General features: G+C 43.0%; 1 protein-coding gene across 1 annotated transcript in view; it reads left to right on the forward strand.

The window, feature by feature from the left end:
• The window catches only part of TNFSF11 (TNF superfamily member 11), a 34281-nt gene extending 17315 nt beyond the window's left edge, over positions 1 to 16966 (forward strand). The window contains exons 3-5 of the mRNA XM_067713353.1: positions 10896 to 10941; positions 11022 to 11120; positions 16545 to 16966. Coding sequence (XP_067569454.1) covers positions 10896 to 10941; positions 11022 to 11120; positions 16545 to 16966 — 567 coding nt within the window. The remainder of the gene's footprint in view (positions 1 to 10895; positions 10942 to 11021; positions 11121 to 16544) is intronic.
• The last annotated feature ends 2410 nt before the right edge of the window (positions 16967 to 19376 follow it).

Genomic DNA, 19376 nt, shown 5'->3' on the forward strand with positions numbered 1-19376 from the left:
CTCTCCACAGCTGAGTGACTTCTCAAATTCAGATCTTACTTTTCTACTTAAGGAAATCCTTTGGTGGACCCCCTATAGTCATCAGGATAAAGTCTGAGCTGCCGAACACATAACACAAAGCCTTTAGTGTTCTGGAACTCTCCTTCCAACGCCAGCCTCTCCAGGCTCATTACATTGTGGTTCCATCTCCTCACCACCTCAGCTTGTGCTCAGTGGACCCACCTCAGGAAGGTGCTAGAAGTTCCCTAACCTGGCTGTGCCCTTCCCCACCCCACCCCCACCCCCCTGCTACAGCCATAAACACAGTGAAGGCAGAGAGGATATCCGTCCAGGACACGCAGCATCTTAGCATCCTGCAGAGCATCTGGCCCTAGCAGCCATCAGTGAGCTTTGTGGGATGGATGGATGGATGAAACGGATGGATGAATTATGGGTCTTTGCGCATGTTCTTTATGTGCCATTCCAGGCTCTTCTTTGTGTACAGTTTTCTAATTGTCTTTCAAAATTTAGCTCAGGCATTACTTCCCAAAGAGTCCCCCAATGATGCCCACCTGCCCACCTTTGGGGTTAGGGGCCCCTTTTGTGCACACCTAGGGCTTCTTGTATTCACCCCATCATAGCATTGACCCCAGGAGCCGGGTGTGGGTCTGACTCACCCAGATGTGAGCTTTCCAAGGACAGAGACTATGTGATGTTCGGTTTCTCTAGCCAATGACAGGTACAGTGAGTAGGCGCTCAGTTAACGTTTAAAGAACACGTTTAATGAACACATGAGTGATCTGTGCTCATCCCTGCTCTTGGTGTCATCAGTTGGCTGGTTGTTTAATATTGTCGGAAGCTATAGCCACATTACCAGTGCCTGGAAGATTCTCATCAAGGGGTGGAGGTCGCTCCCAAGTGTGGTGTTTTTCCTGCTTCTTCAAGAGGGAGCGTCTTCCCTCTTTGGGGCATGAACACCATATAGGGACTTTGAGTCTGGAGGACCTTCACGGCCATCCTGCCCCTTCCCTCCCTGGCCTCACTGGTCCACGGTGGCTGGCCTGGTACCTCTGTTCCCCTTTATCCATTTGTAGCAGTCAGAAATACTGGGGAAGAGTCGATGTGAGAGTCAGCTTTGTACAGAGGAGATAGGGCTTTGTGAATGTCAGAAGTTCTGCCAACGTGAGGTGGCATAATTATGTTTCAAGTGGCAGAAGAGAGCAGAGACGTGGTAAATAGCACGGTTAGCCCAAGATTCCCCACTGCAGTTACCTTGCCAAGCCCTTAGATGAAACTTCATAAATGAGTACGCTAGCTCAGAACACTGTAAAATCGGGCTCTTTATGAAGACTAATATTGCTGTCATAGGGCTGCTTTATGAAAACCCGAAGGGACCTTTACCTAGAGCAGAAACTTCCTCATTTAAACCATGAAGGTTAAACAATAAAAACTAATTTTCTATTCCCAGCATAGCCATCGCCCTGCCGGGAAAGCATCACTCTGCTTTAGGAAAACAAGGGCACCGTATTCTTTAGCCCTTCGGTGGGTAGAGTACATGACGTGTGTGCAAAGACATGTCTTTTCCAATCAGCAGACTTCTTTCTGGTAGAAATGAGCCCTCGCTGACTGTACTTGGGGTGGAAGGAGGAGGCCAGTCCACATTTTTCTTGGTAAAGCTCTTTCTTGAGAATTTCCAGAGATGGTCGTGGGTTGGTGGCTGATTCAGTGAGGAGACAAAGAGATGAGGGGGCTCAGAGCGGGGTGCATGAGGGTGGGGGAGATAGAATCCTGTGGAGAAGACTTTGGCTTTGAGAGAATTTTTTAAATCAGTAGTTCATAGTAAGAAATAAAGAATTTTAGGGACGAGAGGGTAAAGTTACAAATTCAAGTCTCTCACCTTCAGGATTAGGGGGGCTTATGCCTTATCTACTGTCTCCCCAGCCCCGACACTTGCTGGACCCTGGGCCCCTCCTAGCTCCCCCTCCCCTCCCCTGTGGGGATTGGCCGGGAGCTGCCCTTCCCCCTTCCCAATGCTCCTGCCCTCTCCCTGCTGGTGCCCGGTGCCCTGTAGGGCTCTGCTCCGGGGGATCTGGGCTGAGAAGCACAGGCTCCACTCTAGCTGAATGACATGTATTTAGGCGACAGAACTTTAATGTCTCCTGCTCTTAAAGTTCTTTGCTTTGAGGTGTTTTCGAACTGTCACCATTGACTCTTCATGACAAGCTGGGGGGGCCTCCAGCTCCATCCAGGTGCATACAAAGTGTTCCCGCATGTCCCGTGGACTGGAAGTTCCACGTGAGCTTTCGGAGAGCAGGCAAGCGAAGCTAAGGCATCAGTTCTAATCCTGTCTCTTTAGTTGCTCCACAACACCTGGTGGCTATTGTTTCGGTGCCTTGTGAGCCAAGAATGCCAAGGGAAAAAAAAATCTTTACAATTAAAGATGAGCTATCGATAAGACAGCAAGACATTTCTCCAGGGGAGCAGTTGTACGCCAAGTCTGCATGGATGGGAGGGCAGGAGACCTGCAGACAGAAATAACTCTAAGTAGTTCTGTGTGGCTTGAGTGTCCAGAGTGTCCTCAGGGGTGATGGAGTTTGGGGGTGCAGGGGAGGAATAGCTGGAGAGTCTGGAATGGTAACCAGCCTGGTCGTGCAGGGCCTTATAAGCCCAGGTAAGGAACGTAGACTTGTTCCTGAAATCTGCAGGCAGCCCCTGGTGGGTTTTCAGAAGAGAAGGGACTTCACTGACAGAGGAATGGATAAAGGAGATGTGGTATATATACACAGTGGAATATTACTCAGCCATAAAAAAGAATGAAATAATGCCATTTGCAGAACATGGATGGACCTAGAGATTGTCATACTAAGTAGTATTTGTAGTATTGTCATACTACAAATGAACTTATTTACGAAACAGAAATAGACTCACAGACATGGAAAACAAACGTACGGTTACCAAAGGGGAAGTAGGGGGAGGGATAAATTAGGAGTTTGGGATTAAAATATACATACTACTATATATAAAATAGATAACCAACAAGGCCTTACCGTATAGCAGAGGGAACTATATTCAATATCTTGTAATAACCTATAATGGAAAAGAATCTTAAAAAGAATCTATCATCTATCTATCTATATAATTGAATCACTTTGCTGAGTGCCTGAAACTAACACAACATTGTAAATCAACTATATTTCAATAAGAATTTTTAAAAACCTTTCAAAAAAGAAGAGAAGGGGCTTGCTCGCATGCGGACTTTCTGATGCTCACTCTAGCAGCAATGGACCAGTTGGAGGATATCAGGAGATCAGGAGAGGAGGTAGGAGGTTATTATTGGAATCCTAATGAGAAATGATGAAAGCTTGAAGGAAGGCAGTGGTCCTCTGGCTGGAGAGGAGAGGATGGATTTCTGAGCTATTTACAAGGTGGAAGTCTGCAGGATTTCTCTGCAAGATTAGGAAACTGCCTATTCATTTTCAGAAGCAACCCACATGTGGCATTTATGTGCTAACTCAGCTGATGAAAACACTATTCTTGTAACTAGGTTGGAGAAGAATTACAGGAAGGGTATCATTCAGATGTTAAAATGAATGCATTACATATGTTAACAGTGTATGAACCCTGTATTATATCTGGCAAACGGGGTGTTAAATCCTTGTTCAACCAGCCAGATGTCCCTGCAGCTGCTACTGGGATTGCAGGGGGAGCCAGCCACCTGAGACCCCAGGTAGGAGCTGGTGCCAGTGGTTTCTGGAAGCATCTGGCTAGACAAATTGTTTCTCCTGTGCTGATTGACAGGTCCCACACGGATCACACAATTCACATCACAATGAACAGGTGGGATTTTCAGTCTGATAAGGCCAGACTCCAGGAACTTGACCTTTTTGCAGGGAATCTTTACAGCTGGGAGTGTCCTCAGTGCAAATTTAAATCTATTTATACATATGATTTTGTAAGACCAAAAAAAACCCACTTCAGTCAAACAAACTGAGGCCAATTTAATAACATTCGCTCTTGAATTGCTATGCTGTCAAAGTCTTGTTTGGGGCAGTTATCCAGCTGAGTTTGCAAAGGCTGGCTTAAGCGTTTGCTGTAAATGTTTATTTTTTATTTTTTTGGCGGTACGCGGGCCTCTCACTGTTGTGGCCTCTCCCGTTGCGGAGCACAGGCTCCGGATGCGCAGGCTCAGCGGCCATGGCTTACGGGCCCAGCCGCTCCGCGGCATGTGGGATCTTCCCGGACCGGGGCACGAACCCGCGTCCCCTGCATTGGCAGGCGGACTCTCAACCACTGCGCCACCAGGGAAGCCCTGCTGTAAATGTTTAAATTAACCTGGAGCAAAATTCCCATAATTACTCAAAAGAAGTTGAAAGTACTGATAAGTGTTTATATTTATTCTTACGGAGTACAATCTCTCCTAAGTGGCTTTGATGTATCAAGACTGAGCCAGTTCTGGGATGTCTCCCTCCTCCCTATTTTGAAAAAAGTTCCCAGAATATATATATATATATATTTTTTTTTTAAATGTTGAGCCTTCTTTTAATTAATTTATTTTTATTTTTGGCTGTGTTGGGTCTTCGTTTCTGTGCGAGGGCTTTCTCTAGTTGTGGCAAGCGGGGGCCACTCTTCATCGCGGTACGCGGGCCTCTCACTGTCGTGGCCTCTCCTTGGCAGAGCACAGGCTCCAGACGCGCATGCTCAGTAGTTGTGGCTCACGGGCCTAGTTGCTCCGCGGCATGTGGGATCTTCCCAGACCAGGGCTCGAACCCGTGTCCCCCTGCATTAGCAGGCAGATTCTCAACCACTGCGCCACCAGGGAAGCCCCAAAAATATTTTTTAAAGATGTCCAAGGGAGCCTGTCCCAGCAGTCTCCCTGTCACACTCCTGGGAATCGTACTTCTGGGATGCTGAATTCAGGAGAAGTTAAAGAGAAGCAGTCCTAGATACCACAGTTACACAATCATATTGATCTTTTGTGTACTTTCTTTCTTGGAGGAGAAATTGTGAAATCCCAACATTTTTTCTATGAGGGAAATAAAAAGTCGAAATTTTTTAAAAAAAAGGAAAGAAAAATCATACCGGTTGTTTTCTTGTCTGTTCAGATGTGCTCGGACAGCAAAGACGAAAAGTCAGCGCAGTCTAAATAGGAAGATACCACAAGGAGCAGATTTTCAAATGTTGTGAAACTTCCGCATCTGTCTTGTTTTTAGACTTTGGAGTTGGGGGCAAAACGGCAGTTTCAAATCTGCGAGGTCTGGCTATGGGAGCCCAGGCTTGGCAATGTTAGACAGTGTCCACTAGGTGGCAGTATGTCAGAGGATTTCTTCTATCCTTGAACTGGCAGCGATTGCTTTGGCTGTCTACCAGTAGGTCGGTTTTCCTTTTTGTCCTGTTTTGAAGGGTTAAATGAAGCTCTCATAATTTAGGCGCAAATTATGCTTATTTAAGAAATGCATAAATTCGCTGAAAAGCCTACTTGTTACAGTGTGACCATAAATAAGTTCCTTCATTCATGGGATTTTTCTTAGTAACTTACAGGTGATCCTAATGGTCATGAGTAGGTTTTGGGAATCAGGGGGTGGTTCTCTTTGTCCTTGCATGTGACAGATGCTAAACATGCTTTATTCTGAGAAGGTAGATCGCTGATCTTCCTGGGGAGCAGGGCATTGGGTTCTCTTTAGTAGCTTTCAGCCAAGAGAATATCGCACAGAGGGCTGTCCGCCCAGCTTTCTCACCCTGGAAACTGTTTCTGGCTTCTGTTGGAGGCTCTTTGCTGGGAGGTGTATCAGAACCGCCTATACTTCTTTATGCAAAGCTGTGGGCATTCTGAGAGTGTAGACAACATAAGAGTGCACTGAACGTGCATCCAGAGAGTTAACTTTTTTTTTTCTAATTTACAGCTGGATATAAAATAAGATAAAACACGTATAACATTTTTTAAAAGATCTCTTTCATGTGAATAATTTGTTCAGAGGAAAGGAGTTAGGATGTTCTTTGTAGTGTCTTCCCCAAATTATTAATAGATGAATCAGAACTTTCTGCATTCAAAGAAACCAGAAGCAATGTCTGAATGATTCAATTTGGGACTAAAGAACTCTGCAAATTTTAAAACACTCTAATTAATGGGACAAAAGAAGAGGACTACTGTGGATGAAAATAAACGTAAGTGCAAAGCTTAGGAAGTAAATGGAATTGTCTGTTGGGGTGAAGTTTGGGTACTCCTTTAGAAGACTTTCTTATAATTTTGAAAATTAAAAATATTAGGGGGCCATTCAAGAGAAAACTGTGCTTGGTGTATACATAGGAAAGTTATCTGAGCTTTGAGAAAAATGACCAAACAGAGTGGCCCTGCTCTGTGGAGTGGCCTTGCTGGAGTCACATTTGGAGACGTGAGGCCCCCACGTCCAGGGCCCTCATGGCTTACCAGTCATGGCAGGTTCTGAGCCTGCTGTTTTCTGAAGCCCCCTCCCCAAGAATTCTGAGACCATATTTCCTGATGTTGAGGTTCCTTTTTGTCAGATCCCTGGTCAAGGTGGGTCTCCTTTCAGAGTTTCTACTTCAGGGAGGGGACCACCCTCTAAGAATTTCCTGACAGGTATAGAGAGGGAAAAAAAATTCCTTCCCTCTCCCCACTTAGGTTCACCAGTCGGGACCCTGTAAATTAGACTGACAAGAGATAAATTATAGAAGAAAAGCATACCAATTTATTTAATGTGAGTTTTATGTGACGCAGGAAATGCGTCATTAGGAAATGAAGACCCGCAGGAATAGTTAAGCTGAGTGGTTTCTATACCCAGTTTGGTGAAGGGTGGTAAGGCGTAGAAAAATGAGACAGGACAGGGCAGGACAGGGTCTGAGCTCAGGATGGTAAACTGGGGGAAACGGAGCAAGGCCTGTTGCTTCAGATTCCTCTAGGCGTCCTCCCGTCTTAAGAGATGAAGAGGCTCCTTTCTTCCCAGTGGTAAGGCACTTCTCCCGTGAGGGTCTGTGACCTGCTTCAGGGGAGAAGGACAAAGCCAGGTAGTCCTTCCTGCCTCTGCCATTTCCCAGAATCCTTTAGCTTAAAGTATTCCACTTGCCAAAGCACCATATTTGGGGGTAGCATGTCCTGAACCCCATCCCAGGCCACTGATACTTTCCTGCCAGCTTCCAGGAGTAGACTCGTTGACCACATCTTGTGAAGGGGGGTGGGCTGATAGCTCTAGACGAGGACTGGGAAGGTGTAGGCTCAAGCCCCAGAGCTATTAGGGGCATCCTTATTCTCCCTCGGCCTCCATTTTCCAGTCTGAAAAGTGAGCTTAGTACTAGTTACCCAGCCTCTGATTCTAACGTGAATCCAACGGGGTAACACAAGGGGAGATAGTTGGCTTTTTGCTGGCTGCACATGTAAGGGATGATTTAATTTTCAACACTTGGAATATATATAAATCGTGAGGATATAATAAATCTAGGACTAAATAGAGCTGTCGCCAAGCAACCATTCACGGAAATGCTCAATTAGTAATAATGTTTCTCAACGCCTGCTGCATATTAGAATCACCTGGGGAGGTTCTTGTACAAAGCTACCAAGTCAATATCAGACTAATTGAGTTAGACTGGCTGGAGTTGGGCCAGGGTACCCTAAAACTGTAGTCTTAGAAGAATGTTATGTTCCTGGTTGATATCTGTGCACATAAATAACAATGATCTTGAGTTCAAAAGATTGGGGTGGGGTAGGGATATAAGAACAGATACTGAGACTACATTTTTTGTAGCCTGAGGCTATAGACACATCACGTACTTTGTTTTTCATGTGAAAACTTCCCTATAGGGTTTCATGAGAGGAATTGCAATTCTTGGATACCCAACAATATATAACATGAAAGCAGCATTACCTCATCGGCCTTTAGCTCAAGTTTTAATTCATCTTGGGTCATGACACACTTTTTTTTTTTTTAAGCAGACATTGAAAGTGTTTCTGAATGGCACTGGTTATTGAATTTTCTTGAAAAGTTTCCGTGACAGCTCTGACCTAGCACCTGCTGATTAAATGGGCAGGAGAAGTTCATTCCCAGGTAGGAGAGAACAAACTTTCCCTGCCCACTTAATCAGTGACTTTTGTCTGCTGCTCCTTTGGCCTGGTCTCAAGCTTCAAGAAAATCTCAGATTTGCTCATCTCTGAAATCTTTTGGGATGTGAGAGGGATTGCTCTTCTCAAATGGAGGCCCCAGGTCAGCAACACCAGCTCGTCTGTTAGAAATGCAAATTCTCAGGTCCCGCCCCAGACCAAGCAGATCAGAAACACTGTGTTTCAACAAGCCCTCTGGGAGATTGTGCTGCATGTTCAAGGTTGAGAACCACGGAGCTAGCAAAATGGATCTTACCTTGTCTTTCTCAATAATGTGTGCTTTTCTCAATAGAAAAGCACCAAGCAGGCATTTGTAGGCATATGTCATACTTTGCTTTGCTTCCTTCTTCCCTCTCCCCTCTTCCTTCTGAGGATGAGGCAGATCGGGGCTAGAGGGAAAATGAGGGGTAGCTTTAAATCTCTGAAATACTGTCATCCAGGTACCTATTTTTGTTTTTTTTTTGCGGTACGCGGGCCTCTCACTGTTGTGGCCTCTCCCGCAGCGGAGCACAGGCTCCAGACGCGCAGGCTCAGCGGCCATGGCCCATGGGCCCAGCCGCTCCGCGGCATGTGGGATCTTCCCGGACAGGGGCACGAACCCATGTCCCCTGCATTGGCAGGCAGACTCTCAACCACTGCACCACCAGGGAAGCCCCAGGTTCCTATTTGTTCCAATCTTTAAAGAGATAGTAATCAGATAAAGTTACATTATATATACATATATAAGTATATAAAGAGATATACAATGTCTAAAGATATATTGTATCATAAATGTATAAAGCTATATACAATGTTTAGTAAACATTGTGTGTGTATATATCTCCATTATAAATGTAAAAAGATATATACAATCAATATACACTATATATATATTATATATGTAATGTATTATGTATTTATAAAGGTAAAAGATACACTGTGTATATATAAATGTATAAAGGTATACACAATGTATAATAGGTACATTGTGCATATATAAATCCCTGTTGTGAATGCAGGGAAGACTAAACTAGGAAATTCCAGAAATCAGGGTACCATTGGGAATCCAAAGATCATGAGAAAAGACTTGGGAGATTGGCAGTCAGCAGGGGAGAGAAATAAACCTTGGATGGAGTGGGGAGAGGAACAAAGCCTGGTAAGGGCCACTGCACTGCACAACCTAAAAGAGCCAGCCATCATTTGCCTGGAATTTCCTGCAGAGATGCTCCCAGGGCTGTGCAGGGCAGTGCCCTGGGTCAAAGGCAAGGGCAGGAAGTAGCCTTGGATGAGGCTGTAAAGTTTCCTTCTAAAAGTCAGTCATGCTGTGACTTCTTTAGGATGTTAGAATAGGTAACTGAAGACAGCTGTGCTATCCTCCAAGGGTCTTTAAAAATAGAATTGAGGGGCTTCCCTGGTGGCGCAGTGGTTAATGGGGCTTCCCTGGTGGCGCAGTGGTTCAGAGTCCGCCTGCCGATGCAGGGGACACGGGTTCGTGCCCCGGTCTGGGAGGATCCCACATGCCGCGGAGCGGCTGGGCCCGTGAGCCATGGCCGCTGAGCCTGCGCGTCCGGAGCCTGTGCTCCGCAACAGGAGAGGCCACAACAGTGAGAGGCCCGCGTACCGCAAAAGGAAAAAAAAAAAAAAAAAATAGAATTGATTCTCTTCTCTCTTGGGGGTCTTGAAGGCAGAGAGAAGAATCAATGTAATTTTACCACTAGAACCCTTCCAAGTGTTAACAGTTAAGTTTTGTTATAGCCTCTACCTATCTAACTATCAGCTATCTCAAAGCCCTTCTCTCCAGACATTCCAAGAACTTAAGCTATCTGGCTTATCTCTCAAACATCATGAGGGGGTGGGGTAGTTAGCATGGATGGTCACCCCAATAACAGAGAAATGAGGAATCTCTCCAGAGTGTTTCTAGTAGTATTTAGATGTATGGAGTTACCATACATCTGCTGAGTGCCTACATGCATCGTCTCATTGAGTCTTCACAGCCACCGATGATAAAGGTGCTGTTAACATCCTCAGTATTTGTAGGTGACTGAGAAGGGGTTTGAACTGAAGTCAAAGCCTGAAGTTCCCTCCACATCACTTTACTATTTAATGGTAGCTAAGGTCTTGATTCAGGTGGGCCTGCAGTTACTTATTGGACCCTTCATTGTCAGGGCTCAAATTGAGGTATGCAATTACCTACGTTCTTTATGTACTTGAGTTCTTTCTTTTACTGGCTTGCACTTCTAAACCTCTATTTGTGGCAATATTTTAAGCTAATGATTGGTAATCTAAAAAGCTCTTAGACTTCCATGTGGTACTTTAAATACACTGTGACTTTTTAAAATAAAAGACTAACCACTGGAAACCAAGCATCTTTCTCTTTCTTATGGGCTGAGCTTCAACATTTAACAGGAATTCACTAATGAAACAGACATAAAAAGAGACTCTCTAAAAATTTAAGAGGGTCATATATTCTGTGGTAATTGTTATGTTCCTAGTTAACTTCATCTCCATTTGTGTACCTGCTACAAATGTTTAACTATGTTCAGTGATTCCGTGTTTTATAATTTACATTGTCTTTTATTTCCTCTTATTGTCCAAAGTATTTTATTGGATGGTATGTGTGTAAGTCTACTTTTTAAGCACATCAACATAATTCTTTGGGGTGAACTTCCCTTTATAGCTACTTAGAACATCAAGAAATTTTATTGCCTGTGTACTTCCGGCATATTTTGAAGGAAAGAGGATTAATTTATTGTATGTCCGACAGTCCTGAATTCTTAACTGCTTTATCAAAAGAGTGTATAAATAAGATTCTTTTTTCTTTTTATTGCAGGAAATGCAACATATTGTTAAATCACAACACATCAGAGCAGAAAAAGGTAAGCATGGATCTGTATAAATATTTGAAAACCCCTAGGGGGACTCCTCTTTGAGCTAACATGGCTTCTCTCATCTCCAGCCATGGTGGAAGGTTCATGGTTAGATCTGGCCAGAAGGAACAAGCCTGAGACTCAGCCCTTTGCCCATCTCACGATTAATGCCATTGACATCCCATCAGGTAAGTTCCATTTATATCCAGCCTGAAAAATATTTCAAGAGTAAGGCAGAAAGAGAAAAACAAATACCGTATGCTAACACTATATATATGGAATTAAAAAAAAAAATAGTTCCGATGAACCTAGGGGCAGGACAGGAATAAACACGCAGACATAGAGAATGGACTTGAGGACACAGGGAGGGGGAAGGGTAAGCTGAGACGAAGTGAGAGAGTGGCATGGGCATATATACACTACCAAATGTAAAATAGATAGCTAGCGGGAAGCAGCTGCATCGCATAGGGAGATCAGCTCCGTGCTTTGTGTCCACCTAGAGGGGTGGGATAGGAGGGGTGGGAGGGAGGGAGACACAAGAGGGAGGGGATATGGGGATATATGTATACATATAGCTGATCCACTTTGTTATACAGCAGAAACTAACACAACATTGTAAAGCAATTATACTCTAATAAAGATGTTTTTAAAAAGTCATTTATCAGCCCATCTGAATACTCAGACCTATTCTTAGCCTGTTAGCAAAATTTTGAGAGCCCTTAACTTCTAGACCAGAAGAAAGATCATCTATTTCCACATCATGGCAACAGTGATTCTCGATCGTGCCGGAATGGACATCATCACTATATTCATTTTCAGATCATCAGAATGAGTTTATTTTAAAAGACTGCTAGTTGAGGTTGCATAACTGGGAAGGATAATCCCATGTTATACTCATCTCTATTTTTCCAAGCAAAAGTTGACACATCCCCATTGCTGGCCTGTGAGGTGCATGAATTCCTGCAGGTAATCATATCCTCAGCCATCTCCTGCAGAGTTCCAGGCAGGAGCTCAACAGAGTGATATTTAAGAGGCAATAGCCCTCTAGAAAATGAGACGTACTCGTTCTCCAGGGACTTATCGTTTTTTTCTGGCTAAGAATTTAGCTCAATAGACTGGAGACCTCATTATCTTTTGGAAATGAGGAAACCCAGAGCTCTATGTCTACATCTACCTAATGTACCAGTGATTTCCATCATATAATCCCCACTGGTTACTTCACATCGGGTTAGGTGAGCATCAGAAAGGTCACAAAGAACATTATGATGGAGTGACAATGGAATATTATTGTTATTATTCTTACACCATTTATACACACACTTTGTATCAGGCATTTTGCTCTGTATTCATTATCTCTAAACCTTACTACAACCCTGCAAGGTAGTGATTATCATTCAGATTTTGCAAACAGGGAAACCATGGTGCACCTAGTGTTAAGTTATCTGATCGAGGTTACAACGTGGCAGGATTAGAAGTTGAATTCCACTCTAGCTGATTCGCAAGTCCATGCTTTTTATACTATAGGTTATTACATAAGTATCTTGTGGCCTGTTGCCTTTGTCAGAGGGGAATAAATTCAGAGCGCTTGTGTTCCTCTTTTCATGAAAGAAGTAGATTAATGTGGTTTTAATAGCAGGGCGTCTCAAGTCTGCCGGCCTGGGTTTGAGGTCCCACCGTACTACCTGGCTGGGTGACCTTGTGCAAATTATTGGAATCCTTTGTGTGTCAGCTTCTTCATGGGGATGGTAACAGTTTGTACATCATGGGGCAGCTATAAAGATTTAATGAGGTTATATACTAAAATGCTTATATGGAAGTGGGCCTATAGTAAGAACTTAGTGAATGTAATTTGTCATTATTTAAAGTTTAATTAAATCATTTTATATATTCTATTTCTTGTTTTACAAAAATGATTCAAGGCAAGTTCTTCTTAGAGTTAAAAAAAATCCAAGTTTTAATAAGCAGCTTTGAAGCTACTAATATAGTATGGGCCACAAAGGAATTTTTCCTGACTACAGACATAGAAAGGAGAAACCAACTCTTTGATTTTTAGATTTTCCTAAACTATCTATACTGTCCCAGATATTTGCTTCGTAAACAAATTCTCCTCTCTCTCTCTCTCTCTCTCTGTGTGTGTGTGTGTATGTGTGTGCCTTATGGTGGAACTACACTAATTTTCTGAGTGGAAAACTATTTTGCATGTTAGCAGAGGCAATCAAATTAATACTGATCTGTCAGCTGTGTGTGCGGTAGTCTGCATTTATCTTTTCAGTTCATTTTAAATGGCATATGATAAATACGGCATTAGACCGTGTGCCAAAGTCTATTTGGCAATAGCAAGCATGCTTTAGTTACATAGCTCTCCCTCCAGGCACCTTGCATCAAATCATTGCCAAAAAGAAGGCAAAACTCCTGGTTATTTTATGATGGTTATTGAGCTTGAGACAGAGTGAAATGAGTGAGTGTATGCTTCTGTTTAAGAAAATAGAATTTGCTCCTCTGGCTTGACCAACGACTCCTTGAGTCCATTTATCTCCCAGTCTGGATACTTCAGAGGAAGACGGCTTTAATTTTGCATGTTCATTCGGGGCCTCTGTTCCATATTTATTTGTACTTATTTACACATAAGAAAGAAATCAGAATCTGCCTTATACTGACTGTATTTCAAAGCTTCTCGAATAAAATGCATTGGGGAGTATTTTGTGAGGTCAGGATTCATGGCTTTCTTAAGGGCAGCTCAGGCTAAGTATCTGGAGAGACTTCTCTAATGTCTAATAGCAGTGACCCTAGGGGCTGGGGCAGCTGAAGGTCGTCTAGTGATGGAAGCCCAGGCTTGCTGTGTGAGGTCCTCCAACCTGATAGGGGGGCTGTTCTCATCTTTTCTCCCACTATCGCTATTCATGAGCTCTCCAGTTCACACGGACGGCTCTTCTCCCTTTTCCTCTGCGTGCTGTGTGCATTCCGTTCTTTGCTCGAACAGTTTCCCTCGATCACAATCCTCTACCTTTTCTCAGCCCATCCACATTTGACCCAAGCCCTCCCTGCCCTCTGTCACTGGGCTGAGTTCACGTGGTCGCCACTAATTTCTGCAGCTTCCACTTGGCAGGTGCTTTAACTGAACTTCAGCCATGGGCTGTGTGACCTGCAGAAATGAAAATGTTACAGTTTTCATTTGGTGTGCCCATTTCTTCTTTTCTCCTCTACAAAGTGCCTTGAGGGTATACTGCTTGATGCATTTCTTAACTGTGGATAGAGTGAATGCCCGTAGAAAGCACCATTCAGATATCTACTAAATGACGAAATTGATCAGCAAATGGATAAATATAGGCATGTTTAGAAGGATATAAGGACACTCCTTCCACTTGACTTGAGCTAACAACAGGAGTGGTATGCGGTCAGGGTTTCTGTGTTCTCCTCTCTCTTTCATATCCTTCCCTGCCTTTCCTGGACTGTATCTCTGAGCCCTTGGTCTAACGCTAGCTGATCACCTGTCGAGAGGGTAGACGTCACCTTAGTCTTTCTGCTGCTATCTGTTAAGGGCCGTCATAGGAGATAAACTATAAGACCGATAATTGATTGCATAAAGGATTGAATACAAGAGTAGGGGAAGAAGGAGGTAACCATGGGATGGTTTGAGATAGGAAACACCTTGAGTTTTTTGTAGCTCTGTCAATGGTCTAGGTGGCTGTTTACCAGCCTGGAGAAGTTACTTTGCTAGTGTTCATGAGGATGTGATGCATAGAGTCTTATAGTCTCATTTTGACTCACTTGGGACCATGGAATGATATTTACATTTGGGATGCTTTAATTTAGGACGATCTGAGGTAGGACCTCAGATGAAAAAGGGCAGGGCGCTGTGCTGGGTTCTGGAGGCAGCAGTGCCTGTGATGGCTTCTCAGGCGCGATGGGGCGCCCTCTTGTGGATACGATATGCAGTTCAGGAAATCTGTCCTGTCCCTGAGCACGGGGATTGAAACCATTGGCTTCTTTGCCTTTGCAGGCATGTCTAAGGATGGGGGGTTGCCCCACCATAGCTTGGACCCCGCTGCATTTTTTTTTCTTCCACTTACCCTACCATCTAGTTGGTTCTGGAACAGCCTGGTATTGAGGTCCCCAGACCATAGCCCAGCTGCCCAGTAGCCCTCCAGGGACAATAGAACATTATCCTATTTGTGGCTCTCCAGAGTAAGATGCAGGTGTTCAAGTTTCCCCAGGATTCAGGCCAGTCTTGAAAGTTAGCCAGTGTGGGTTTCTGGTTCTACAAAGATCTCCCAAGGACCCACTCTAGCCAAAGTGTTGTCAGCTCTGATGGATCCGTGGAATCCAGTTTAAGTCTAAATTCCGTGGGGGATTTCTCTTGGGTGACAGGCGGCAAAGAACTTCTCCCTGGCTGCAGAAACTACTCCCCACCCCATTCTGAGACTCCTCAGCTCTGTTTTGCCTTGTTGAAATCCTAGCAGATGACAAACTTAACTTAGCATAAGTGTTTACAAAATCCTCTGGAGGAAAACTCTGGACTTTCCACAGTATAACAGCTTTTTTCCCACTAGCTGACATCTTTTCCAGTTGGCTAATAGGTATCCGTATAAATATAAATATTTGATTACTGAGGTTTATCATGGAGGTAGTCCCAATTTTTAAAGACCTAGTAAAGTACACTAAAGACCTGAAATATTCAAAGCGTTGGACACTTTGCTGACTTAGAAGATTTTCTAGAAACTTCTGCTGCTCCAGAAACAGTGACATGAAGATCGCTTGTCACATTTCAGGTGTGAGAAGGAGCTAAAGGAGAGTTCTGGTCTAATAATAGAAGAGGTTTTACCATCCTTTGGGCACAAAGGATTGCATGAAGTTGTGAAGCTGGGGAGTACAATGCCAAGGATATGTTCTTTGTGAACTTCTCTGGGGGTAGCTTTTCAGTCGTGTGACCTTGGGAGGCATTTGGGCTATTGGAGGAGGGGAAAATCAATGGTGATGAGAATATAGAGTTTAAGAGTTTGACTTTTTGGTCCAAGTTGCTGTGACCCAGATTTTCAGCTCCTTCTATATACCTCTCTCCGTGAATTAAAAGAGAAAGTGGGGTCACGTGGAGTGTGGATATTCTCTTCCTGTACTTGTTTCTTGCTTTCTTGTTTCAACTGCCGCTGGCTGATTCTCTTCCTTCAACCTTGAATGACCTTTATGTTTCTGTTGGCTGAATTCCTCCTTTAAGTTATCAGGCTCAGTAGCACAGCAAAATCGTTCTTGAGCCCTCTGGGAGGAAGTAATCTCTTTCCTTTGAACTCCCATTGCAATATCCACACCTTTCTTATCAGGGCCCGAGCCTTGCTTCCCGTCTGAATGTATATCATACTTATCCCTTGTGTACTATAGGCTCCTTGAGGGCAGGAAAAGTGAGATTTTGTATTTGTCCCCTCTCAGGTGCCTAGCAGAGAGCACAAGTACTTCTTAATGTACTGGTACTCCCCTTTTAGAAAATAAATTCTGAGAAATTATTCTCCCATTGGAACAATGACTGTTACAGTAGGTCTTTCTCCAACCTCATAGAATTGTGAGGATGTCCTTCTCCTTGAAGGGGTGGGTTTTACATCACATGCCTCTCTTTTCCTCAGGTTCCCATAAAGTGAGTCTGTCCTGCTGGTACCATGACCGAGGTTGGGCCAAGATCTCCAACATGACTTTCAGCAATGGAAAACTAATAGTTAACCAAGATGGCTTTTATTACCTGTATGCCAACATCTGCTTTCGACATCATGAAACTTCGGGAAACCTCACTGCGAATTATCTTCAGCTAATGGTGTACGTCACCAAGACCAGCATCAAAATCCCGAGTTCTCATACCCTCATGAAAGGAGGAAGCACCAAATACTGGTCGGGGAACTCTGAATTCCATTTCTACTCCATAAACGTTGGGGGATTTTTTAAGCTACGGTCTGGTGAGGAAATAAGCATTGAGGTATCCAACCCTTCACTACTGGATCCAGATCAAGATGCAACGTACTTTGGGGCTTTTAAAGTTCGAGATATAGATTGAGCCCCATTTGATGAAGCGTTTTCACGTGTTTCCTAGGATGTATAGAAAACTTTACAAACAAGCCAAGAAAGATATATGTAGGTGTGTGAGACTACTAAGAGCTATGACCCACAGGGTACAAGAAGACCCATGCCTTTGACTCTGTAGGGAGCGAATGTATTTACAGCCAATGGGAGATGTTGGACTCAAGGTGTGTTACGATCTAAGGGTTTTCTTACACAGTGGTTTTTAAATTTTGTAATGAATTCCTAGAATTAAAGCAGATTGGAGCAATTATGGTTGCCTTTTTGAAAAACTGCCTTTGGGCTATGGGAGGGGTTAATTCTCTGTCTCTAATCCGTGGTTAGGTGCCACGATGCAGCTGAAGTGGAAAGGGGGTCATCTAATTGCAAACTGATGACCATCTGAAGGGTTAAATTCTTTTGAATTGTTACATCATGCTGGAACCTGCAAATAAATACTTTTTTCTGATGAGGAGAAAAAAATATATGTATTTTTATATAATATCTAAAGTTATATTTCAGATGTAATGTTTTCTGTGCAAAGTATTGTAAATTATATTTGTGCTATAGTATTTGATTCAAAATATTTAAAAATGTCTTGCTGTTGACATATTTAATGTTTTAAATGTACAGACGTATTTAACTGGTGCACTTTGTAAATCCCCTGGGGAAAACTTGCAGCTAAGGGGAAAAATGTTGTTTGCTAATATCAACTGTATGATACTTCTTCATTCTTTTTAACTTAATAGATTTTTCAGACTTCTCAAGTCTATTTCCAAAAAATTAAAATGGATGCCTTGAATAATAAGCAGAATGTTGGCCACCAGGTACCTTTCAAATTTAGAAGCTAATTGACTTTAGAAAGTTGGCATTGCCAAAAAGGATACATAATGGGCTACTGGGATCTGTCAACAGTATTTATATAATTATTGAACAGGTGTTTTTTTCTACAGGTGCTGCAAATTGTAAATTTTTTTCATGGAAAAGTTATCAGTGGCTTATAGCAAAAAAAAAATTCCATTTTTAATTTAGTGGAAGTTATTTTATACTATACAATAAAAACATTGCCTTAGAATGTTATTTTTTTTTTGGTATGAAAATAAATTTATAGGAAAACCTGCCTTGTGATTTTGTGCTTCTCTTTTATGTCTGTCTTGCTCTGTGATCCTTTCTCTCCAGTATGGTAATGTGGCTTCTATCTTTCCAAAGGTTACCGGGAGAAATGCAGATTTAATTAAAAATTAGGAACCGATTCAATTAAATTGCTGAACCTTGGAATTTGAAAAATAATTTACAAGGGATTTGTATGCAAGAATGTAGCTGATAGAACACAGAGGCTTCACCACTCAAAAAAGAAAAGTTTGTTATGCCTATATCGTGAGAAAAAATAGTGCTTTGCACAAGTTCATAAGGCCCTGCAGAACAATCATTTGACCTGGAGGAAACCCTGAACGTTGTATCTCTTACTAGTGAAGAAGCATTAATAGTGGCTGGACGCTTGTCCTCATGGAAATCTATGTGAGGGAGCCATCTAGCCCATGTTGATTACTCCACACGAGACAGAAGGAAATGAACAGCTTGGGAAGACACAGGAAGCTATAATTCAAGACACTTGCCACTTGTGGATAAATGTTTCTTGATGGTTGGAACAGGATTAAAGGAGAAAAATGGCAGAGGTTACAAAGAAAAAAATGGTCAATTCTTTTTGGGGGTGGGACTTGATCATTGACCAAAATACACCTGTTGTTTTCAAACTATCAGTAAATCTGAGGTGGATTCGTACAAAATGTCTGCTACATATCCCAATTGCTGGTCCCAAATATTCTTTGTTTAAGGAAAAATTAACTTTGAGGGGCCACTGGAGAATTTCTCTACTCTCCACTGACACAAAATCTTGTTACATAGAGAGCCTTACTAGCTACCCTGGCTTCTAGAATATGACTCTATCATTTCCAAAGGTGAATAACATTCATTCATTCATTTGCTTGTTTGCTGCACATTATTTATATTGAGCATCAACTATGTGCTAGGCACTGTACCGGGCACTGGGGATACTACGGCACTCCTCTTGCCCTGCAGGAAACTTCATTTCAGTGGGGAGCCAGCCTAGTCAGAGTGTGGTCATCTCCAAGTCTTGGGCATCTACAGAATGCTGTAGGAACAGAAAGGAGGCCATTGAACCCAATAATGGGGATCACAGAAGGTCTAGAAATGAAATCAAAACTGGATGGGAGGTGGGCTGAATATCCCTTTCCACGTTTAACTCAGAGGCAACTAACTTGCAGTCTCTCAAAAATGAGCTAAAACACAAGGCCTAGGGATGGAAAAAACCTGGAATCTAGTAAGAAAATATCTGGTGGTACTTCGTTGCTGAGCACAGGGTTTCTCTAGTTGCAGCGAATGGGGGC

This window comes from Pseudorca crassidens, chromosome 18 (genome assembly GCF_039906515.1).
Source record: "Pseudorca crassidens isolate mPseCra1 chromosome 18, mPseCra1.hap1, whole genome shotgun sequence".
In the NCBI taxonomy this organism is placed as follows: domain Eukaryota; kingdom Metazoa; phylum Chordata; class Mammalia; order Artiodactyla; family Delphinidae; genus Pseudorca; species Pseudorca crassidens.